General features: G+C 40.5%; 1 protein-coding gene across 2 annotated transcripts in view; it reads right to left on the bottom strand.

Annotated features, from left to right (window-relative positions):
• Positions 1-2,099: 2,099 nt before the first annotated feature.
• Positions 2,100-25,458, bottom strand: part of pcdh1a (protocadherin 1a) — a 78,935-nt gene continuing 55,576 nt past the window's right edge. For both annotated transcript variants that reach the window (XM_079600542.1, XM_079600543.1), the window contains exon 5: positions 2,100-5,789. In XM_079600542.1, the coding sequence (XP_079456668.1) occupies positions 5,416-5,789 (374 nt within the window). In that variant the 3' untranslated portion in view covers positions 2,100-5,415. The remainder of the gene's footprint in view (positions 5,790-25,458) is intronic.

Here is a 25,458-nt window from a genome sequence, read left to right as displayed (position 1 = left end):
GGCACTACTATGTGGTGGCGTACGGTCGCTGTGTTTGTCAGGACTGATGGATGGCTCTAGGCTGTTTCGGGATCATAGATGATTGGAAGATTGAATCCAGGTGGGACGTAATCGGGTGTTAAATGAGACAAAGAGACGTTTTATTGACACGATTGAGCAACAAAGGAGTATAGTAGCCCACCTTGCGCAAACGAAAATGGTCGTGCATGTGTGATGATGCTGTTTTGATGTTCGATGTTGCATGTGCCCACGGTTCCCAAACATCTCCGCTGTGCTTATTGACTTTGCACATAAAACCTTTTTAATGATGATGCTGTTTAAATTGCGCCATTGATTTTAATGCGCCAATTACGTCTATAGTGTATGAGAGTCGATATGTAGGACAGCAGTACAAATAGCCGAATATGAGAGGGCTTTAGTCCAGCAATTTTCTATGAGTCTTAAGTGCCTGCGATCTGTAAAACACCTCACTTTCCTGAAAAAAAAAATCTGCAATCAATACTGTGGAGAAAACCTTTTTAAGGCTCGCAGCAACATGCGTTTTCTGCTGAATGAAAAAATAATCAAGTTTTTAAGCGCCTGCAGGAAAAACACGACGCCTTTAGCATCATTACGGAAAAGGCCGTGAATCCACGCGCCATCGATCTACGCGCCTGCTTATTTTGGCACGATTGTAAGTGTCTTTCTTTTAGAGGCGCGGATGTGTCGTGTGATAGGAGGGGACGGCGGGAGGCGGCGGGTTGAGATACGGCATTATTTGACAGTGTTTAATTGGAGAGTACATTTGAGAGGCAGCCGTCCCCGCCGCTGGCTTTGCTTCTAATTGCCAGCAGCACCGCGCTTAACGAAGCGAGCGAGAACGAGCGTGGGTGAGGGAGAGAGCGAGGAACAGAAAGAGAGAGGGGCCAGGTTTCCACGGCAACAGCAGATCAACAGTAGGCAGTAGCCGAGGGGGTAGTTTCATCTTGAAGAAAGACCCTCTCTACTTAGACTCCCTCTTCAACAGGAAACAAATGCCCCAGCCGCACGTAAACAAAACACCAGCGAAACGGCTCCTTTTAAAGCTCAGCCTGCAGAGAGCGAGGCGAGGCGAAAACCTATCCATTAGAAGGAGATTAATGAAAAAAACTCAGTGGGTCCTCCCTCCGCAGCCTCGGTTAAATAAGCCGCTACGAGGATCCCTGTCTGCGAAATGTGCTTCTATGTGGTCCAGAACCACTATCATCCCTGATCTCAATTATTATTCATGCAGCTTCGCTCGTTTCATCCGCCATCCTCGGGAACGTGTACGCTGTAGGTGATGTCAACAAGAAGCTGAAGAACACCAGCAATCTGATTCATTAATCCTGACTGTTGAGTATCTGGTATTAAACGCTAATCCTTCGCCTTGGCGTAGTTCTCCTGAAGACCATTAGAGGGCAGTTTGGCCTTCTAAACTATCCCGATCTTACGCTTGCTTGACAGTGTAACGTGTTTTCCCACATTTGTCTCTTTGCTCGCATATACTTGCTCTTGAGTATTTACCTCACTTTCCATCTTGTACGTTTGATATTCTTTTTAACTTGTTTATGACTCTCGCTTTTTCCCAGCGTTTGTTCGCTGGCTCACATCCATTTATTTTTATCTGTGAAAGCTATCATTTCAGAGATGCGCGAATTACGTCGTGGCATATCTATAAAGACAGCACACCAAATGAAAGCCGGATTGATTTATTGTCTTTCATCTCAGCGTTATCATCTTTATGGCTTCGTCTTTATTGTGCTGTCGAGTACTGGGAGGTCTTGGGTGTAACGGTTTAACTCCTTGTAGAGGAGAGAATTGGGTTTCAGAGACTGAGAAAATTCAGGGTCTTGGCGTTTTTTTGATCATTAATATTGATGGACAGCTTTTTGTGAAGTGAGAGCTTCACATTACTAGATCTCACATTCGCTATTCTGTTCTATTAAGTTCCTGTCAGTCTGGCGGAACTGTAACCTTTTCCTCTTTCTCTGTTTACACAGGCGAAGAGACCCAGAGAAAAAAAAGCGAATCTTATATCTTTGTCAGATCAATTTGCTTTATTAATGAAAAAGCTTTATGGAGAAATCACAGTCCCTAGATTCATTCTTAAACAATGACTCACCAAGCAAATGTGTTTCTTTGTTTTTTTTTCTTCACTCATTTTATTACAAACTTTGCAAGGACTTATTACAAGGGGTTTGTTTTCAACATGCGGAAACGGAACAAAACGAAACACATGGGAATCAAACAAACAAGTCGGATCGGACAATCCACTGTTCACAATAAACATAAAATCTGATAAAGCCCTCGGTGACAGGAGCCAGTGAATGACTACGGTGCAGGCATACGACGGCCACATTCACACTGACTCGGCAAAAAAGATCGATCCATCCAAGGCAAGATGTGCACATCTCAATAAACACTTTACGATTTTTATATGCCATCGGCTTTTGTTGTAAGATTTAAAAAGCTTCACTTGCATGTACATAAAACTGTACAAAAACAGATCATCACAAGCATTTGTATTCCTATATAAATATAACCAACAGTTAAGGATAACAAGTTTTGAACTCTCCTGCAAAAGACATACTTTCAAGGCAGCTGTCTTCAGTTTGGGGTGAACGGTGAAGATGAGTTTTGTGCAGTGAACGTCGCTTTTGTTCTCTTTTGAACCGGCACTAACATTTCAGCAAGAACAGTAAACGGTTTCTACCAATTATCTTTGGAATTCATGCTCAACTCGTCGCCTGCTTGACACCACGCACGGGGGGATGTGGAGAGCTATGTACAGAACGCTTTCTAAGAGATGTTTACCACAAACACCAGTTTTCATTATTCTATGAAGAAAAGTCTCGCTCTAAGGACGAAGAAAAGACTCCCTCTTTCGTTACGGTCGTCTCGTCACATCCAGACATCTAACAGCGAAAGAGCACAAATCTAAACACCAGTTTAAAAAACAACCACGAGAAGTGGACATTCCTCCGTCCGTCCTCCGGCATTTTGGCCAGAAGGATTCTAGGAGACTAGCCTTAGAATTACTAGGAATAAAAAAAAAAAGCCAGAGGAGTCGAAACCTGCAATTCAGACTATCTGACTCAGGCTGGCATCGAAGTGGAGGAAGGTCAAAGCCTGCTTCACTCAGAGTTTGAATAGATGAAAGCCTTTAAGTGGTGGTAGAGTTTTGTGGTCATCTCTATCTTTTAGCCATGTTAAGTCCAGGTCAGCGATCTCACACGTTCGCCTGGGCAGAGCGTGGTTTGCAGTGGAGAGGAGGGAAAGCGAAGCTGGGCTAATTACGCTAGATCATGACTCTCGTTGGAATTTTTTTTTCTTTCCCTCCCCTATCAGAGACACTAAATGGCTTCGAAAACAGCATAATGTGCTTTCTTTCCTTAGGGCGGGATAATCATTCGCCTTATTTAATCATGGCTACGTCCAGTAATTTCCATACGTTTCAGCCTTAATTATTCGGCGAGAGGTGCTGAAGGCATTCGCGATGAGGTAAGTGCAGTGAAAAAATGCGACTCGCTTTAAACAATTGAAGCGTTCGGACTGGGATCTTCTCCGTGATCTGTGCTTCCTTCGGGGGGCTGGAGTATTCGCATATGCCAACTGCACTACACTCATTACTCACCCTAATTAAGGAAATGCCCATTGCAGTACACCTCTTCAACCCTCCCGGCAGACACACGCGCTCGCCCAAGCACCGGGATCTGGGCAGGTACTGTGCTGCAGCAGGTGAGGAAAAAGTAGCGATGCACTGTGATGCAGTAGTAATGATAATGTCCATCAGATATATGGTCCTTGAGCACACTAGATAGTCATTGTCAAAATGGTCCCCCAGAGATTCTCTCAAACATGGAGGGAGACACAGCTTTAGAGCAGGTTAGATAGTCAGCACAGTGTCAAAGAAAAAAAAGAAAAAAGCCCCAAAAAGCAACCAACCCGAAAAAATACCCAATTGATGGAGGACAGAACATTTATGTGAAAAAGACTAAAAAAAAGTGGCAGAAAATATGGTAATGTGATCGTTTGTAACATTTGTCATTTTTTTTCTTTTGATTGTGGAAAAAAAAACATGCACAATTGACATGCGAAAGACAAGACAGGATTATCAGTCTAATTTGTCCATTGTGATTGTTATATACAACTGTTTTAAGGCATTAATACATTTGTTCATCAAACAAAGTCTAAATAGGACACAAAGGTTTCATTTAAAACAGTATGTAAACCAAGGACTGTGAATATGCAATTTGATGGAGATGAGGCGCGTCTGTGGACTTCACATACCATTGAGTTAACGAAACGATACTGATAATTTGAGGGGAGGCAGGTGGTCTCCTCCTCACTGGGGCTGTGCTGTGTGAGCCGTAGGCGTCTCCGCGAGTGCCAGGCAGCGTTTGCACTACACCGCGGGAGTTCAGGGGATATTCACAGTGCCAAAAAAACACAAGTTCTGCCACATGACACAAAAGTATGCACGCAGATTCTCATCTGTTGAATAGCGTGTTAATGTGCCAGAAGCCACATGTGTTACTTTTCGTGACAGTAGGTCCCCTGACGCACAAACGCGCACACCGGCATATGCTAAGGTCTGTCATAGCGAGTTAATCGCTGTTAAACCCGCCGCCCTCCCTCGCCAAACACACACCTACACACAAACTATACACCGGTTTCAGTGTGCGCATGGACACACAGCACCGCAGGTGAGGATCTGGGTCCTGGACGGGCACACCGTCAGGAGATCTTCCAATCCAGCTCGTCTAATCATCTTCCCATCTGGCCATTACAAACGTTCAGACCCTCAAAAGCAGCAGTACCAACACACACTTCAGGTGTTCAGGCTGATTTAGATGTAACCTTTTTTATTTTTTATTTTTTTTTACTATTTTTCAACTCAAGCCGGATAGTAATATTCATATATACACCATACAAATGTATTTACAGCGTTTTACATGTATAAAGACTGCTCTCCTCTGAGGACAGGATCAAGTAAAGAGTGTTAGACACTCTATGTGGCTCAAGATCCTTTTACAGCAGTATCTCCTGCCCACTACAGCACTTGGTAATCTAGTAAAAGAACCCATGAACATTCCGTAGGCTAGCGAAGCTAAAAGTCGGTTAGTCACGTAAAAGTATTTATCGGTTGTTTTTGATGGTATGCAAAAAAAACAACAAAAAAAATAGTACAAATAGTTACAAAAGAAATAACGTGTTAAAAGTGATAATAAATAGATGCGTGAATGAATGAATAAATAAATAAAATAAATAAATAAATCTACTCTGATGACAATAGCGTATTTTCCCACTATTCAATTGATATTTTATCCTGTCGCAGATCCGATGTTCTCTTTTCGCAACCGTGTCTCTGTAACTTCTGATGTGTGTCAATCACAGATGGTGGGTGTGGTTATCTCACAGGTATATCTCTCTTTTCGAGGCGTGATTGGAGGGGGGGCTGGTAGTCGGGAACTCTGATGTCACCCTCAGAGGCACCTCCTCTAGTGGGGCGTGGTCACTGGGGGTGTGGTCACTACTGGAGTAGGCACTACGGGAAGGTGGGAGGCGTGGCCTGTTCTCCTCTCCTCCCAACCTCACGCTCCCATTGGCCAGGCGTCCCAGGCTCCCCCTCTCCTGATAAGGCACAAACGTGGACAGTTTAGGGGGGTTGCGTGTCTTGCGGACGGGCGAAGGCTGACCGGGCATCCAACAGGCATCTGAGTGGCCAAGCTCGCTGCACTCCTGGCTGCAGTTTCCCGTCATGGCAACATCAGGCAATGAGCGAATATCTGCAAGAGGAAGGCACACAAAAAAGCAGTCTTTAATGATCACAGTACATAATTTTAAAGAACAACAAATCAAAACTTGTTTTGATACGCTTGAGTTCATCTCTACCGGGTGAGTCACAGAGACACTGCAGTTCACCTAGCGTCAAATGCAAGCAACTAACAGGGAATACACAAAGAGCTGCCAGTGGTTGCTATGCACTGTGGTGTGGTTGCTATGTGAGAGACAGTTGTTGCTATGCACAGTGCTGTTGTTATGTACTGCACACTGGGATTTCTTCAGTGGCTACTGTGGGTCAGATTCGTCTGGTTTGATGCGAATGGAAATGGTTTCTTCAAAGTGTTGATATGTCGATTGACGGTTGCTACTCTGTAAGAAATTATTTTCATGACATATCATCACTTTTTTGTTTCTTTTGTCAAACCAACTTAGATTAATTATGTGGTTCAGATAAAATAATATTTTTAGTTTCTGTTAATTAAACCAATCTCCTTTGTATTACCTAATTCTTTTAAATTCAATGAACTCAATGAAATGAGTTGTATGTGCAAATGAATTCAATGAAGGTATGCCCACACATAAATGGAAGGGTGAAAGTGCAATTAACTTTTCACTGCATTTACGACCCTTGGACTGCAAACCCCTGATATACATGTCTTGAATATTTATGTACTTCTACACATACAGGCACGCCTGCATTCGGTATCCTATTTCAACGCTAAATGAGACCCACCAAGGCCCCTGAAGGAAAATTCAGTGCTAAGGCTTATTGATTGGCAGGTCTGAAATTAGTGAGCCTCTGATTGCTATTCATTTTCCATTCCACTGTTCCCTAATTAATTAAATAGGGCCGAGACCCAGTGACCTCATTCCCAGTGACAGAGCCACACACAGAGCTACATTAACACACACACCCTGTAATCTACCAACCGCACGCGCTCTTTCTCAGGAGCCGTTCGCTCCGTGTACATGTTCCTCACCCCTGTGCGTTCACACCTGAGGTTCTCAACCTCACAGTCTTTATTTTATTCTTCTGTAATTGTTACTCTAATATCAGGAGAGTTTTATAGTATCACGACAGGTAGAGATCCATCCGTGTTAGATATAGATGTGGGTCACTAAAGACCCGAATATGTAATAATGATTGGCGAAACATTCATGCATTTAAGGGATAAAGATAATATTTCAGATTTTTGTTTGTATTTACAATTTATTTGGATAAAATCATTTATTTTTGTTCAATAAATACAATCAGTTAAATATGATGATTTTAAAAATACAGGAACAATATTTTTTTAGACTACTTGAAGGAGATCCCATAATAATTTTAAATGGCTTTACACTAGTAACAATAAATTTGATATTTTATTATATGATTACTATAAAATTTGTACATTTCAAAAAAAAATATAAAATTTGTAATTATCTCTAAGGGGGACACCTACCTTAAAATAATATTGATTGAAATGGAAAAGGCAGATCACTATTTATTATAATGCCAATTATTGTGCCTTTAGCCCCTGCTGCTGTGCACAATTATGAACACATTTCCTCTTTCATAATTGATATATTTCCACATTCACAGTGAAACACGGATGTGTATGAAAGTGCTGCGTTGAGTTGTGTCATTTAGTGGTTTAGAGGTAGCACTTTATTTTACAGTCCTGTTCCCCATGTACATAATTATGTACTTATTATAGTTATTACAACAACTGGGTAATAACTAGACCCTAACCCGGAACCTGTCCCTAAACCTAACATTAACCCATGTAGTTACCTTATATTAACCAGTACTTTCTTAGGTAAGTATATTGTAAGTACACGCAAGTGTGTGTCAAATGTGCCTTTTACTCCAATCTGCCTTTAGCACAGTTGTATCCTAAACACCTCAAAAATGTGAAATCTATAAAATCCAAAACATCAATTGGGAATCCAGTCTTATTTATTTACAAATATTTATTGTTTATGGAAGCAGAATCCTTGAGAAGCCTCAGAAACACTAAATTATGTATGGTTCCGGTCCCTATTCGCACATATTTTGGATCCTAAAAAAAAAAAAAAAAAAAAAAAAAAAAAGGTTGCGGAACGTTGAGAACCTCTGATCTGCACACTCTGCCTGCCATGTTACCCTTCTCTCCACTTTGGATTCATTCTCGCCACAGCTCCAAACTACTTCATCTTCCAGAGACAGAGAAAATGAAGAGAAAAGTAGTGGAGACCCTTAAATGTGCAAGAGATCTACAGATGGCAGCCCTGAGGCAGACGCCGGGGCCCAGGGGACGTACCTCCACTGGCCTTGAACATCTATGCAGCTTTAATGCACTCATTAAAAAGAGCTCTGTAAGGCTCCACAGGCACAACATAACTGACAGTTCTCTCCGCACGAAAACACAGCACTGACCTCACCAAAGAGAGTGTGCCGCACAAACACAGGCTTCAAAAAAACTCCCAATAAGCAGGAGCCGACATGGTCAATACATCAAAGAGGTCTGGAATAGTGTAAAAGAGGGCGTTTACTGGAGGAGGAAAGAGGCTTTATATCTCACCAAGCGGAATAGATCAACTCGCCCCTCTGGAACAAACACATTAGAGTCCTGCAGTCCTGTTTGTGTGTGTGTGTGAGGGCTAAAGTGTGTGGGAGAAAAAGTGTGTGGTGAACTCGGAGAATAATCGAGTGTGTGCGTTAGAGGCGCAACGTGTGTGTGTGTGCGAGGGATAGGATATGCGTAGGATCGTGTGCATGTGTGTTAAATGGCGCTACTGTCTGTGTTTGTAAAGAAAGAGTGTGTGCTTGTGCAAGAGAGATGTGTGTGCTTGACTACAGATGGTGTTTAAAAGGTGAGGCGTTGGAAGGGTAGAAATGTGTGCGTGTGAAATTCTTGTAGGCAGGTGTGAAAACAGTTTTTCTTTCATCTTATTTCTTCCAACTATTATTTTTAAAATTGTAGAATAGCCAATCACTTGTTTATAAATGCAGATTTATTTTTCTAATCTTTCTGTAGTTGTGTAGTTCTGAAAAGTGGAAAAGAAAGCACGGATTTATGGTAGATCTGAGCATGTTAAAGACGAGATGGAGTCAAAACTTTCCTAAATGGATCTGTTCTTATTGTGCATGATTGATCAGTACGCATTTTTTAAAAGACATTTTCACGATTTCATCAAAACAGCATAATATAGCTTTACCTTTCTTCGAGTTGGCACTGGGCAGGGAACAATAACCAATAGTGTCACACCCTAATATTTCATGATCCAATCCTGCCCTTCTTGCTTTCATTTGGAAAATGTTAAATTAAAGAAGTATATTTATAAAACAAATATTGCAGTTATGACTCTTAAGTTCTGATTGGATGAGCAAGTCTTTTTAAAACGCTCATACACAACCTACAAATCAGGCAATTAATATGCTACATTAGGTATATTTACATGCACTAATTTTCATCATTCGGAATAAATCCAATAAATTTCAGATTCTGAAAGTTCTGTTTATGAACCCTAAATGTTGCAATCCGATTCACATATTCCTACATAACACTTCAACAGGCATGTTTAAAACATCGCAATAATGGCACCGGAGCTACCGTGACTATAATTGTTTTTTTTTTAAATTAATGACACATCTAAAAAGAAAGCTGACATATTTGTCAGAAGTGCTTTTTTTTTGTTGTTGCAAATATTTAGCAAATATGCAGTCTCCTCCACTGACCAAGGCATGAGTGAAGTTTGTAACTTTGTCAACACCGATTCACTGGTATGTAGGCTATCTTAATTTAATATCTTAATAGCATACTTACAGTACCATATAACCTACTGTAAATGCCCGGAGGTCATGCCAATAAAACTTTGATTATATTACTTTATTTCTGGAGCACAGGAATTTTACAGGATGTTAATTTTACGGAAACATATTAGGCTATATATTTCATTTTATTTAGGTTTAATGGGCATAATAATAATAATAACAATAATAATAAATAAAGACAAAATCAGGGAATGGATTTAAAAGGCTGTGAGATGGATGGAGGAAAATGTCTTCTTGTAGGCCCATATTATTTTTTGTTCATATTCTTATGATACAATCAGCAATGTTTACATGTACTTTACAGGTTTTATTCAGCTGGACTAAAGCAATAATTAATCTTTTTAAAATGTCAAGTAAATGCTTTAGTCAGACTGAAACAGACCTAGATTATGTGATTGTAGCCTGACTTTGGCATTAATTGTCAGATAAAGACTAGCTCGATTATAACTGCCCTTCAAAGTGTACTTGCTGTAATGCAAAGCTTCGAGTAGTTCAATTGTTACTGCTTACATAGCTTACTGAAATGACATTCATAAATGTCATTTTCACATCTTAAAGTGGTGTGTGTTTTGATGTTTACTGTGGTTGGCATTGCGTATGGGGTTTGGACCACACTTTGGTATTCTCCCTTTCCAACACAAGCTTAAAACCGTCCAGGTTTACAGCCTTAATCACAGCACACAACCTGGAAGAGACCAAAGGAAAAGCAGAAAAAAGGAAAGATGAAAGAGCACAAAAAGGGTAAACTGCGCGCTACAGGCGCTTCGCCGTGACCACCTTAGCATGCAAAACTTGCGCGTCCTTTCGTTTTAAGGCACATGTAAGGGTGGGTTTGCAGTGTTCTTGCATCAGGGAACCAGTGGGATGACTGGTCCCGTGGATCTGTGGCAGGTTTCCTCTCTGTCTGATCTCCAGCCGAGGGGTAGTGGGGAGGGGAAACGGGCATGTTGCTCTTCCTGAGATTTCACAGAACACCTCCTGTTTGATCCAGCATGCACACTTTCTAACGTACCCTCAGCCTTTTGCCCTCTCTCTGTCTCTCTGATCCTCTTTTTTACAGTGCTTTTGCCCAATGACTCTCTCTCTACCTCGCTTTTCTCCTTTTATTCTCCCACCCCTTCCCTTTCTCTTTTACTTTCTCTCCAATCTGCCACATTTTTCTCTCCTTTCGTTACCCTCCCTCCATCCTCTACCTGCTGCTTCTGAGTGCGCCGCTGTGCTCTAATCAGCTGGAAATTACAGCCCAGTTCACGGAAAAGCAGGGCAGATGAAAAGAATCTGTCTGACTCGCCGATTGTCCACGGTTTTAATCAAATGTGCAAAATTCTCAGGTAATTATAAGAATCTATTATCAGAAATCAGGTGCCCTGTGGTTAACCACGAAAGAAACAATGATGTCTGTATTTCTGTAATAATTTGTGGCAGCCGTCTTCTTGCCGAGGGAAAATGACACAGCTTGGTTTTGCCTGACATGCTGAGGTTATTATCAGACACAGAAGCTCCTCTAACAAGCTGGCACTGCTGAGTATATCATGTTCCTCTCTGGAGCAACCAGGAAAGACAAAAGAAAATGAGAGAAATCAGCCGAGAAAATAACACAAAATAAGACAGATCTTTCACATAATGGCAAAGGCATTCCAAGAAGGATACGTTTTTAAGAAGCAATGATGGCAAATTTTCAGGTGCTGAAACCTTATGGATGTCTATTATCCCAGTTTTGTTTCGGTGACGACATTTCTATTGCTCCATGATGGTATAGGTCATTTCTCAGTTACACAACTCTTCGTATTTAGAGCGAGAGGGGCTTTTGAGGGCACAGCAAGTAGCATTTCAACCAACTGATCATGTCTACCCACCCTTCAATCTCTACCGCCTCAGTGTGGGGCTTTTGTTAAGCTAATCTCGGCCTCTAAATTTTTCACTCCAGAAAGTGCAAAAGAAGATTTCAAGGAAGATTTGATTCATTATTGAACACAGCACTACTCTATTTTTGTACTTGTAAGAAAAGTGTGTTGATTGCAGCTCGGAGCGTTCGGGTCGAAGTATTGTATTCGGTCTCTGTTTTCCTCCTCTAGTGTGCGTTGTGCTGTGACAAGCCTTTCCGTTTGAGAATGAATAGAATGGATGAGAAGATTCTTCTCGAAGATCCTTTCAAGAGAGAAGAAAGAGAGAGAGGTTGGGAAGTGGTGCGGCCATTTTGATGAACTGATTAGCAACTCGCTTCTGCCAGGTCCTCCTGGTGGGCAGCAATTTTTGGGCTAGGGATCATTTTCCTCTTGGCGCCGGAGCGGCGCTGCTTGGCTGTAGCATGTCCTGGGTTTTATTATGGTGATTGCTGGCACTTGTATGGTCGTATCTGGCTTTGATGCAACCCACTTTGGCACTATCAGTTTGCTGTTGGATTATGGGGTAACAATTAAAGTCTGGCTTTCTGGTGTGTGACTGTATAATCACAAAGCATTAGAGCAGGGAGCGAATGGGCATTGGTGTGTACGGCCACATCAATAAGTGCGAGGGGAAGTGAGCGTGTTTTTTTTTCTGCGGATTTACGACATATGTTTGACTGCAAGGATCGTGTTGCCTACGGCTTGCTGGTGAAGATGGAGAGCGGCCGCAGTGGACTTGCTCCTCTCAGCACTGCTGAAAATAAGGAAGTACATGTCAGAGCCACACAGCTCCGCTCCCTCTAGTGCCATCCATCATGGCAGGCCAGTTCAGTAGTTAGAGAGCGCTTCGCTGGCTCTCTGTATATGTGTGTGTGTGTGTGTGTGTGTGTGTGAGATGGAGGTATGAGCCCCAGGGCCTTTTTTGCCTGTATGAGCAGCCCAACTGGGGTGGAAGAGGATTTGGCCGCAAGCCAGCAGTCTCTCAAAAGTGCCCTTTGCTCTACCTGCTCTAAGAGAGCTTTTCTGGGCAAGGCATTGCGGTGCAGAGGTGCCGCATGGGTTTTGATGGCGCCTAACCCCTTCTTGATCATCTAATGCATTGCTTCCATTGCACATTTTGGATGTCTCCCTCATCAGACACACCCAATTCAAGTCTTGCCGTCTGTACTAATGGGCCCTATTTTAACGAACTAAGTGTATGGTCTAAAGCGCACGGCGCAAGTGCACTTAGGGCAGGTCCGAATCTACTTTTGCTAGTTTAACGACGGGAAAAATGGTCGGCGCACCCGGCGCATGGTCTAAAACGGTTGTCCCTATTCTCTTAATGAGTAATGGGTGTGTTTTGGGCGTGACGTGCAATAAACCAATCAGAGTTTCATCTCCCATTCCATTTTAAAGCCTGTTGCGCTCGCGCCATAACGGATTCGCTATTTACATGGCGGAATTTGCAAGCGTAAAGACTGAATGTTCTCCAGAGAGGAAACGGATCTGCTCGCGTGCTTTAACCTCGCCGCACTATCTACGGGACAAGCCGGATACCACCATATCTTTATGTACACAATAATAATCTTTTACATTGTAATCCTTTTATTTTTAATATTTGGCATGTTTGTGTGCTGCTGCGCATCCCTGTGTGTGTAATAAGCAGAGTGTACACGCGTTGTGCACCCGCCTATAGGCGCATATTACTAATGCGCTCTTTAAATAACAAAAAATATATTGCTATATTAAGCAATATAAGACCAGGTTTTTGTTGGTCTATGGCGCAGTCTATATTTCAGTTGACTAAAAGTAGTTGACACGCCTGAACACACCTCGTTTTCAGATCAGCACACCCATGGGTGCACAAATGGGCGCAAATGCATTTGCTATTTAAACAACGTGGCGCAGGACGTGAAATTGATAACTGCGTCGGTCTGAAACTAGCAAAAAACGCTACATTGCACCGGCTGTAGGATACGGCCCAATGAGCTGATGAGCTGAATCAGATGTATTAGATGAGGGAGGCATCTGTAAAATGTACAGTGGTGGGGAGTCACCAGAACAAGTTTGAGAAGCACAGATCTAATGGACCCTTTTCACATTTCACTGGGTTCTCAAAAGAAGAAATCGGCATAGTTAGGTAAACTTCTATGGTGTGGAACGGAAGCTACTCCAAAAATAATTTTTGAGTTACCATTTGCTCAAATAGCAAAAGAAAAAAAAATATGATAGCGTTTCTCTGACTTAAAGGTGAACTATGCAGGTTTTCTTTACCTTAACTGAACAGCTTCGGAGTCTTTGGAATGGTTATATTACTTTTTTCGGGTTGAATGGTGGTCTTCTCGCACCCCCTATCGCCTGTGAGCGGAAAAAAAACACCCTTGCAACTTTGGGCCGGCCGGTCGCCGGCCGCAGCGTCAGGAAGTATCGCGTGATATCAGGTCTCGCGATGTAACGAATTGCTTTACGGCAACAAAATCTGCTAAAGTTATGTCATTATTGCGCTCCCTTATGCTGTTCGAACCCGAATGAAGAAGACGTTTTAAAGAATGTCCCATCTGCTTTGATGTCGTTGATCTACTAGCCTCTGGTATCTGAGAGTCGCCAACGAGTTTTTCGACAGTGTTGTCAAATATCTATTCCGAAGCTGTAGGGGGAGCTCTATAGAGAAACCTGCGAGCAAAAAGCGAGAATACAGCGAAGAAATTCCCGAAACTGCATAGCCCTGCTTTAACAGAACAGGTAAAACAATATTGAGAGATTGATTGCGTTGGTCAGAATAGAAAAATACATCAAATTTGCCATCGCTCCCTCAGCCATTGTAGAAAAACTCATGCAGCAGTATTAACCATTTTTCTGTAATTTAAAGGGATAATTCACCCAAAAAATTACTGTAATCACATAACTAACCCTAATGTCATTCCAAACCCATACGACTTTAGTTAATCTTATAAACACAAATCAAGATATTTTAAATGAAACATTTCTGTCCCTCCTTCAGTTAACCAAAACTTCCAACGATCCAAAAAGCTCATAATCAAAATCTTGTGAATAGATACAATTACTTTATATGATGAACAGGTTTCATTTTTATATGTGGGTATGTGTTTTGTTTACTTACACTTTCAATGGAGGGACAAAAACGTCTCAGGTTTAAAAAAAAAAAGTCTCAAAAAAAAAAAATCTAATTTGTATCTAAGATTAACATAAGTGTAAATGATGACCAAATTTTTCATTTTGGGGTGAACTATCCCTTAAAAGCCAATGTAACATTGCACAAGTGTAGTGTTCTAAATGAAGATTATTTTATTATTAAAATGGCTAGATTTACAATGTTAATAACTGTGGAGATTGCATAATCACAGCCTGTGAAAAAGGTCTCAACGGAGCTCAGATATGTTGTTGTTTCCTCTTTGTTTCGAGCTAATCCTCTGTCCGTCTTCACCTCATCACATCCCATCAGCCAGTGTTCTGCACGACAGTTCGCTACAACTGTGCAAAGAAAACTGTTGAGTATTTTTATGAGCTTTCTTAAAATTATCCCCCGCGTCTCTATAATGTCTAACAGTTCCCCTCACTCTTCTATAATGTCAACTTCCCCAACTTTGCGTGTTATTTATTGGGTTATGTTGTGCTATGTGTATTGTAATGTTCTCCATCTGTCAGATCATCAAAGGTGTTTATTGTTTGAGCAATCCACATGGCAGTATAATGGGTTTCGCTTCTGATTAGCATACAGGCACACACACACTCGCAAGAATACATCCTAATGTTCCCAGAGAGCACGCTCAAATCGACCGCCCACAAAAAGAATATTGAATCTATTGAAACTATTGAAGCAACAACATTTCAGCTTTACTGCTGTTTATGAATTAACTAATATCTCACACCCATTAAATAAATCATAACGGAATGATATATTATTGAACTTTCACGCTGGATTAAACAACTTCTGGCTGGGCCACATGAGCAGATCAAGATGGAATTTGGATCAGAGATGAATTATATGTAGCATGAAGATGAGGAATCTTGCCGCAGGGGAGGCGTGCTTTGTAACACCACATTTCGATATACAACATCCAGCCAGCCCTGTCAGTCCACATGATGCAACTTAAGGGAAAAATTGGGCGTTATTTGCTGGAAAATGAGCGAGGAGCAGGCGAGAGGTTTGAAAGGGCTTATTTGCGCTTTATTGTAATGTGACATGATGAGGGTATAATCAGTTTCATTGAGGCGCAAAACGAAGGCTGATGTTGACGTTCCGTGAAGGCGATAATCATCTAATTTTTATCTATGATCAGCTCACATTGCCGAGACCCCATCAAGCCCTGAACCCGCCGCTGTACTTTGAATGATCCACTTTGTCCTAATGACAGATGTTATCTCCAACACTTGGGCCAGATCGCCTCGTAGTCATTATAGACAATCCTGGGTAAACGTCGGAGCGATGTGTGAAGAGAGGGCTGAGTCAAAAACGGACGCTTGGAGAGGAGGAAGAGAGTATGCACCTGAATATATAACGCAGATCACATTGGACCACAGATGCTCACTGTTTATTTTAGAAAGAACAAAAAAAACAGCAAAATAAAATTTAAATAAATTACTTTGTTGAAGTCATTCATATCTACATATTGGATTATTCCTTTTATTCCGTTAAGAGCTGAGATGAAGTAAGCAGAAAGCGCTGCATTGAGCTAGAAGATGCCCTTTGGTTTGGTTTTTAATGCGTTGAGCTTTCAGAATAAACGCTTTAGAAGAGGAAAACTGATTAAATAAAGCAAATATTTCTTTATTTTTAAAAAGAAAAACATGTGGAAAAGTGTTTTTCCACTTTTTAAAAGTCTTCAAACAATTCCACCTACATGTAAAATAAACTAATACAAAAAAACTAAAAGAAAACAGCAGTGAATACAAGCATTACTTACCAAGCAATAATAAGAAAATGTGCATATGTGCAACAGACTTTTCAGTCCTATAAATACATATTAAAGTCTACTGCAGATTTAGATGTTCGATTCTATATGCGTCTCACATTTACAGTAGATGCGTGAGTCTATGAGTATCTTATCAATTGAGTTGCTTGTATTCACAAGTTTCTGTTAAGCTACTTTATTCAATTTGATCTATGGCTTTCTTTTGAATGTAAAAAACGTCCCTGATATATAGAGTATGCCGTGATTAAAAGAAAATATCACATTGGCACTTCATGCCAAAAGGTAGAACCAACACAGAGCATGAACCATCTATGAACATGTTTATTTGCATTGTGCAGAGATGAGTATTATTAATAATAATTAACAAAACTAGACAGTTACATGACATTGGTGTGATAGAATAACTAACCAATTTTCTGTGTAAAGTTAAAATACAATCTTTAAACTAATGTCATGCCCACGCAAGGCTGGTAAACCCTGTTGCTTTCCCATGAAAATGGCCCGTTCACACCAAGGATAACTATAACAATATAACTCGAACTATTACATTTGAATCACTGCTCTAATTATATGAGAATAATGAAGTCCACACCACAGCTCTAACGATAATGACAGAAACAATATCAGTGGAATCATTTTCAGAAAGATTTTTTTTCCCCAGCTGATGAATGATAAAAACATTCAATCAGAATCCATCAAATTTTAAAGAGTTTGAGCATTTAAAGTGGCAGATGTGCGTTTTCATTATAGTAATCTTTATTTTTGTCAGGACCACTATCGTCGAATTTGATTGACAATTAGTATACAGTTTGGATTGGTGCTATGGTTCTGGGCAAGAACTCCCTGCACATCCATGCAGCCTAGCATGGATAAGAGCAGGGAGAGCAGCAATATCATGCAGATATGCAGATATCATTCATTCAAGGTTTTAAAGTACATCATAATTCGAGAATTTTTTCGGATTCAAGGGGAATCAGAATGCCAAATCTTGACTGACGAGAGGTGGAGCTGGGGAGGGAGGAGGGTCATTCGCTCCTGAGAAACACGTATGAAGTGATAGGCGTCGTATTCCTATAGGTAGACGTGGATCAGCTGAGAGCTTGAATAACGTGACCTGCCAGAACTGACGCTACGCTTGATAGTTACGACCTTTAGTATAGGATACTATAAAAGGAATATAAACAAAGAAACATTCTTACATACAAATAACTAGATCTGCCTAGAACAGCAGTCTCAATTGTTAAAATTGTTAAAATGTGTTTCAAAAATGGTCAGCACATTTTTGCTTTTAATCACCATACTTTTAATTCATACATTTAATTAACTTTTCCTTAAAAAAAAGTAATGAGTTTAAATATTTTTTTTAACCAGAGCACTCCTTTAACCCTTAAATGCAAGAATGTTTCGAAAATGTTTTGATCTATATCTATTCGCGATCTCAAACATATTCTCAAAACTATAATTTTCAACATCTTTAAAATCAATACTTTGATCACTGACAAGCTTCTTCACCAGATCCACCATCAAGTGACAGTGACACTAATATTTGATTGCGTTCAGTTCTTGCTCTGCAATAAATCGCTGGGCCGTTGCAAGTTTTGCTGATGACGATTCCTATTCTCTTTTTTTTCTGCCTGCGGTAACTATGAATGAAACGTCACTTCATCATTGTGAATCAGACATTGCCACCTTGTGGAAAAAAAGGTGAATTGCACATATTCAGTCATCAAAGATTAAATTATTGTTGTGCAGAAAAAAAACATACTTGCACTTACACACCTCAGGTCGTTAGCGACCCTAAACAATTTTTACCAAAAAAAGAAAAAAGAAAAAAAAGAATGGGAAACCTGGCATTCTTTTATAATTTTATATATTTTTCTTGTTATATTGTTTATAATGAAGAGGAGGAGGGTAGTGAATGACGTCCCGGGTCACTAAAGACCCGTGATATGCGTTTAAGTGTTAAACCGTACCCACTCTCTCGATCTTTCTGCAGCATGTTTGCATTCATCCAAAACTCTGCAACACAGATACATCTGATCCCTGGTTGGATATTTTTTTCCTGCCACAGCACTGTAACTGTAAACGGCGCAGTACAGAACAATAAAGAGGGTAGAATTGACTGATAGCACAATGAGCACAATAGCTGTGCTGGAACCTACTAGAATTAAGGCCAGCGAGCCACTGACAGCTCACCTCTGGAGGGTAAACAGAACCAGGACACATTGTTTCACCCCTCTCCCCTCCACCTGAAACAACCACGAGAAAAAAAGAAAAAAGAAATACTGTCCGAAAAATCCAGAGCATCACATGCGCCTCTCTCTTGTGGGGAAGGTTGAGCAGAGAGCAGAGAGCAGAGAGGCTGGCTCGGGCCTCTGCAATCAATTCTACTAACAGGCAGGGACTCTGACAAGGCCCAACGCCATCTGTCTGAACAGAGCCGTGCCCCGCGTCGTCACGCCACGCTGGCACCCGGGCAACAGCCCAAGCTGGCACCCACAAGACAAACAAGCCCCCTCAGACTAACACTCTGTTCTTCAGTCTGTCCCTCTCACTTCCTCTCTTTCAACACACACATTGTCACATACAGAACAAACAAAGACATGTCATCTTTGGTACACCCAACAAACTAGCGAACGATCACACGCAAACACAAATCACTCACAAAACAAGACCGACCGCCACGGCGGCGCGAGATCTGAATGCGTCGTGCGATTGAACGTGCGAAAATGAGCTCGGGACACAATGAAAAATGATTTCATTAAAACCCAGCGCTTGAAACTAAGAGAGAAGCTGTCAGCGGAGTTCAAAAGACGTGCTACATTATTAGGACTTCATAAGGCACTGAAACATCACAGGAACAAAGAAGAAAGAAAAAATAAAAAAAAAATCACACAGCATTGCTAAAGTTCCTCATCATTATGCAAATGCCATTTTATTCCATTTTATCTCTGTCTCTTTTTCCACTCTGGCCATATGTGCCGTGGCTCATGTTGGGGCTTCAAACGGAGGCTCAGCCAGGCCACATGCAAATTCCCCCATCTGGGGATCAAACAGCCCAACCTGATCGTTCGACGCGCTGTGGGCTCTGAGATCTGGTCAAACGTCACCGTTGACCTGTGTAAAACTCCCAGCGAGCTCTGGGGGAGGAAACCTGTGCACTTTACTCTCCCTTTGGGACCGTACACTTGGCGAGTGAGTGCTTGTCTTAAAGAGTACAAAAGCAATCTAACACGAGTAGGACCCAATATCAGTGCCTTAGAGACCAACCGTTCTGACAATCGTGTCTAATGAGCCTTTAAAAGCGTTTCTGAGAGTCAAATTATTCCAGACGCACGCAAGACTGGATTGTCGTTAGAAAAATGCGATGTTCGATAAAAAAAAAAAAACATGCTTGATAGTTCCTTCATAAATCAAAATTAGCAGCCCTAATCAGAGTCAAACAACCACTTATCAGGAAGGAATGATTCATCAGCGTCAATCCCTCCTCTTTTTCCTTCTCTCTCGGGTGGAGGAAGTGAATTGGAAGCCGCAATAAAGAGAAAATCAGCATTTGCGAGCATGTCATTGTTCGCTGGCTGTCACTCAGATTGCCTACATAAACGAGTTCTGTACACCTGGCTCGTCCAATCAAACGAGTCCAATTAAGAGAGAAGATTAAAACTCTGAACCTGTTATGGAAGACGTCCTCACCGCTAGCGCTGTCAGTCTCGAAAAAATCATAATCAAACATTTCAGAACTGGGTGCGCCTGTACGCATTAGTCCAGAAATCACTATTTTGGGTGGCCTCCATGTTGCCGTACTAATAATACAGAATCGCATCTAGAGTAAAGCACAAGCTGTTGTAGTACACTGAAATTGTGTTGTCGCCACTGTAGTTTCTATACAGGCGAGTTCATTTGTAATGAATTTCCTGTAACTCAAGCAGATGGGGCCACATACGAACACACTAACAGCTGAAAACAACCACTGATGAGATCTGCAAGGGGAACGTGTCCCGTCGGATACTGTAGACTTTTGATTTCATGTTCATTTTTCATCATAATGCTAATATGATACTAATAAGCATTAGCCAGCACTTTAACTAATGATGCTCATCAATTCTAATAATGTCCACGATGATGACAGATTTATTGAAAGATTGCATTCAATACAACTAAAAAGGCTGACAATCATTCAGTCCAAGGGAAGCGACGACTTTTTCCTGTTTATTAACTATGGAGTCTTAAATGATTTGTAATTAACATTAATCTAATTATTATACAGCACTGTATCATTTATCTGCCTACATATGGTGATACAGCAATGCAAATTACTCATCGCTACATAAATATGTATGGCTGCTTGGGCAAATGTTCATTTAACAAAATCAATGCTTTTCCACAGAGTTGGTTTATGGGAAGTCTTTAGACAGGCTGTGAAGCAGGGCACAGAAGAAAAAAAATAATATTTTTTTGCATCCAATTCACTTTATGAATTATGCTAATCAGGTAATGGCTGAATGGCATTGTCATACTGCATTTCCCGTTTTTGTGGGTTGTAAGTTAGGTTGTGGAGGATTCAGTGGACTAACTGCGATGTGTCATAAATTTACTGGGACCATTACACTGAAAACAAATATTTTTGTTTATTGGAGTATGTTTTATATATATATATACTTTTATATATATTTAAATACTATATATAAATATATATAAAATACTACTTTCATGTTTAATTCAATGTATTACTTGCAGTTTCTTTGTAATTATTTGTGAAATTGATTAGCAACTTCTGAGTGCAAGTTCTTTACCAAACTATATCCTGCACCAAAGATTTCTCAGTGTACTTCACCTCAAGTGACTCTTTAAAATGTTAAACTGTTGCTGTGATCAATTGCAAATGTATGCAAACATCTCTTAAATAATATTGCCCTGACCATCTGCCTTCTGTAACTCCTCTGTTTCTACTTGCACCGTCCACAACGAGCGGGATTCGAACCGGCGTTACGCTAAAAAGAATGCTAAATACAGCAGTCTCTAATTGAATCAGCAGTTGCTAATGTGCCTCTTTAGCCCAAGGGAGTAAGGTTTACTCACACGGCTCTTACTAGCTGGCCTCTGCTACACTCACCCCCCTAAACCTCACTCACATCCGGGTCACGGCACCAATTTAACCCCTCCGGTTCTACTTGCACCGTCCGCTCCGAGCGGGATTTGAATCGGTGTTTCCAGTTTGAGAGGCAGGAGCACTAACAATGATGCTAATAGACCATGGGCTCTATAGTGTCAGTCTCTAGTGTGCCTCTTGAGGCCAGGGAAGTGAGGTTTACTCGCACAACACTTACTAGCAGGCCTCCATTGAACTCACTCCCCCAAATACTCACTAACATCCTGGTCACAGCACTAATGTAGGTGTTTCTGCCATGGAAGACATGCGTGTAAAGGCATCGGTAAAGGCATCAGTCTTCCACGGGCAGTAATATCGTGACGTTAATTGCTCCAGACAAGTGTTTTTTGTAAATAATGCATAATGTATGGTAACACTTTTTTGTACAGTGTCCTTGTTGCACTTTACATGTACTTACTATAATAGATACAACAGTATATTATGCATAATTACATGCCACTAACCCTAAACCAAATCCTAAAAACCTAACCCTGAGTACACATTGTTAATTAATATTATTCAGTACTTAAATGCATAATTACACTGTAACAAGGACACCTTAAAATAAAGTGTAAGCCAATCTATTTTAAGCCTCATTTAAATAGCAATGAGGTGTGTTTACATAGAAAAAAGTATGTTTCATTATTTAAATACAGTGCAGTGCTACTTCAATGCATTTAGCGCCTAGTTAAACTGGATAACGGCTGGTTAAAGGGATAGTTCACCCAAAATGATGTTGTGTTTGGCTGAAAGAAGAAAGTCATATACACCTAGGATGGCTTGAGGGTGATTAAATGATGGGATAATACAATTTTTTGGGCGAACTAACCCTTTAATGGAGGTTTTTGCTCTTAAATGGTGTGCAGAAAAGTTTTTTTTGTGGATTTGCACCACAGTACTTTAATATACAAAGGAAGATCAGGGAAACAGTACAGAACAAAAAGCAAGTGCAACCTAAAAACCAGAGCTAATGTTAACGCCAAAATGAGATCTATAGAAATCAATAGTAAAAGATCATGTTACATGAAAATCAAATTGTGTTCCACAGATCTCAGGAAGCCCGTCTGAGCCTTTTCTCTAAGGAGAAAAGCCTTGAGCAAAAGAGAGAGCCAGATTGAAAGAGAAGAGAGACAAAAACGAGATCCAACAACAAGGGGAAGGCAGAGCGATAGATAGACGGAAAAAGATACACAGACTCAGCGAGACAGGTAGACAGACAGAAAAAGGGAGGGGGAGAAAGAGAGCACAAAACAGAAAACATTTTCCTTCCACTAAATCACTGAATCCCAGAATTTAAGACCATCGCCCCTTCTCTCCCCCACCATATACCACCAAATTACATCATACACTTCAATCTGATCCAGGATCAAAGGGGAATCGCGCGGGTGCCATGGAAACACACTTCAAAGACTTCCTCTTCCAGCATCCAGTGTAAACCTCTGCAACTGACTGGTGTTCGCACAGAAGAGACGGCGGGTTTTGTTGACTTCTTAAGAATAAGAAAATGTCTGACAACTGCCTGAGCTCAAATTTGATATTTACTGATGGAACGATATAACTCTGCTGCAAACTGCATAATGAGATCTGTCAAAAGTGTAAATTCTTGCATTACATTGATGTTAGAGAGTGTGTTTTCTGTAGCACAAAATAAGACTTGATTAGCATGGGTGTCACTGTTAGAATTCACAGAAGTGCTGGTTGTGATGTCACAAAATGGCGTCGGCTTGTCTCATGAATATGAATTAGGCTATATGCACAAACAATTGAACATAATCTTGTACTGTTTTAAAGTGGTCCACTCACCTCGCCACATATTTAATCTGATCTGCATCCTGGGATTTTGCAGGTCAATGGATAAGTGTAAGGATCAGGAATTTAACAATAACTGACTTCATGGTCCAGTATTCTAACTGTGAGTTCCAATCCACACTAATACAACTTTTTATATCAGGACTGGGTTGACATTTGTTTGCTTTTTCTCTTGTGATGTCACTAGAAAGGATGTAGCGATTCGCTGAAAAGCATTAAGAGTGTAAGTCAGAGGTGTATGCTGGAGAGAAAATTCTGCTGTCATTTCCACAACTGATAAGAAACACAATCAACATACCGCAGTAAAAATAACAAATTCCAGCACTGTATTGTCGCTCATTACAACAAACACTAACCAAACAAATCCATACTGAAGACATTGGAGATGTGCTAGATACATCCCTGCCACAAGCTTTCATAAAGTTGTGGAAACATTCAAAATCGGCATTGCTAGTGTAATCCCGGACGAGCCCCCATTATGTTACGTGCCACGCGCACTAACATATAGAGCGGAAACCTATTAAAAGGTGCCGCCCGGAGTTCCATCTCCTGCTCCATTAAAACACACAAGGAAACATGGTAACCCAAAAAAAAGTCAATATTTATTGTTACATGTAGGGGTAAGAATTCATTCGTTTTGAAAGGTGAAATATACTCAAAAAGGAGAGGGTTCAGTCAGCCGCAAAAATAACAAACAAAAACGAGTCTTCTAACTAAATTTAGGTCGTCTTCCCTGGATTTCAGAAATAAACAAAAGTACACAATTCTTACCTCCCTGCTAGCCAGTAAACAGGAGAAAACAAGGTTAAAAGATAATAGCGCTTCTGACCCTCTCAACAGTATTAATAAAGAAAGCAGGACGTCACATTTACCGGCCTATACCGCTAACAGTCAGCACGCCGTTCACAGGCGTTATTCTATCACAGAAACACACGACAGCCAACCGGCTTTCAACACCACAGTGTTGCGCAAAACTCGTTCACAATAACACACGTTCAACAACAGCGTGAAGCAGGAGGGGGAACTCGATGAACGAGCCTTCCAGACAGCTTATATTCACGCGTCGAGTCCGTCAGCCCCGCCCATCTAAGCAGCTGCACCTGTTACACTCAAACGAGCGTAAAGCGACAGAGAGAGAGAGAGAGAAGAAAAGAGCACAACAAGAAAACCTGCACACACTCACAGTTCTCGTTAACCACATTTACGTTCTGACACGTAACACTAGGAAAATGGAAAACAAAACAAAATGCAATCCGCATAAATTACCTGTGTTGTTTATTAAAGCTATAAACCCTGTGAAGCCGTGGTTTACAGTGAATTTAGAACAGCTAAGGGACGTTGTTAGGTGCGAGAATAAGCGGAATGGCTGCCAAGAAACACACAAGCGGCGCAGTAATACTGATGTAATGCGGTCACATGTGTATGTTTGTAAAGTAATTCTCAATGGCTTGGAACACAGCTCATCTAATCAGAATTAAGGACTCAAACTATCCGTTTTATAATAGGTATTTTTTTTAAATACTGCATTAAAGGAATGTTACATCTTAAATAAGTTACTCTAAAAAAGGCTGGGTTGTTTTAAACCTATGTTTGGGTCAAATATGGACAAACCCAACCGTTGGTTTAAATGTATTAATTAAATTTTTAAAACCAATGGATGGGTTTGTCCATATTTGACTCAAACATGGTTTGAAACAACCCAGCATTTTAATGTGAATGTGAAACTACCTGTAAAATCTGATAATTGCTTCTGATTGGCTGATTATCAGTGATTTTGAAATACCCTGTGTTAATAATAAAAAAAAAAAACGACTGATAGCTTTGTAAAAAAAAAAATCGTTTAGATGAACTAAAATAACTAAATAAACTAAAACTAAAAACAATATAGTCATATTTAAAAACAAAACCAGCAAAACCAAATAAAAATGACAAAAACTCAAAAACTTAAAATTAAAATTAAAACAAAATATAAAAATAAAATCTAATTCAAAATATTATCAAAAACTATAATTATTACATATATAATATATAAAAACACTGCTTTGGTGCTGGATAGTGCAAAGTTTACTTTATTTTGTAGTTAAAAAGTCCCATATGTAATATTAATGACAA

Source organism: Phoxinus phoxinus, assembly GCF_949152265.1.
Source record: "Phoxinus phoxinus genome assembly, chromosome: 23".
Taxonomy (NCBI): Eukaryota; Metazoa; Chordata; class Actinopteri; order Cypriniformes; family Leuciscidae; genus Phoxinus; species Phoxinus phoxinus.
This window is presented reverse-complemented; position numbering and strand designations above follow the sequence as displayed.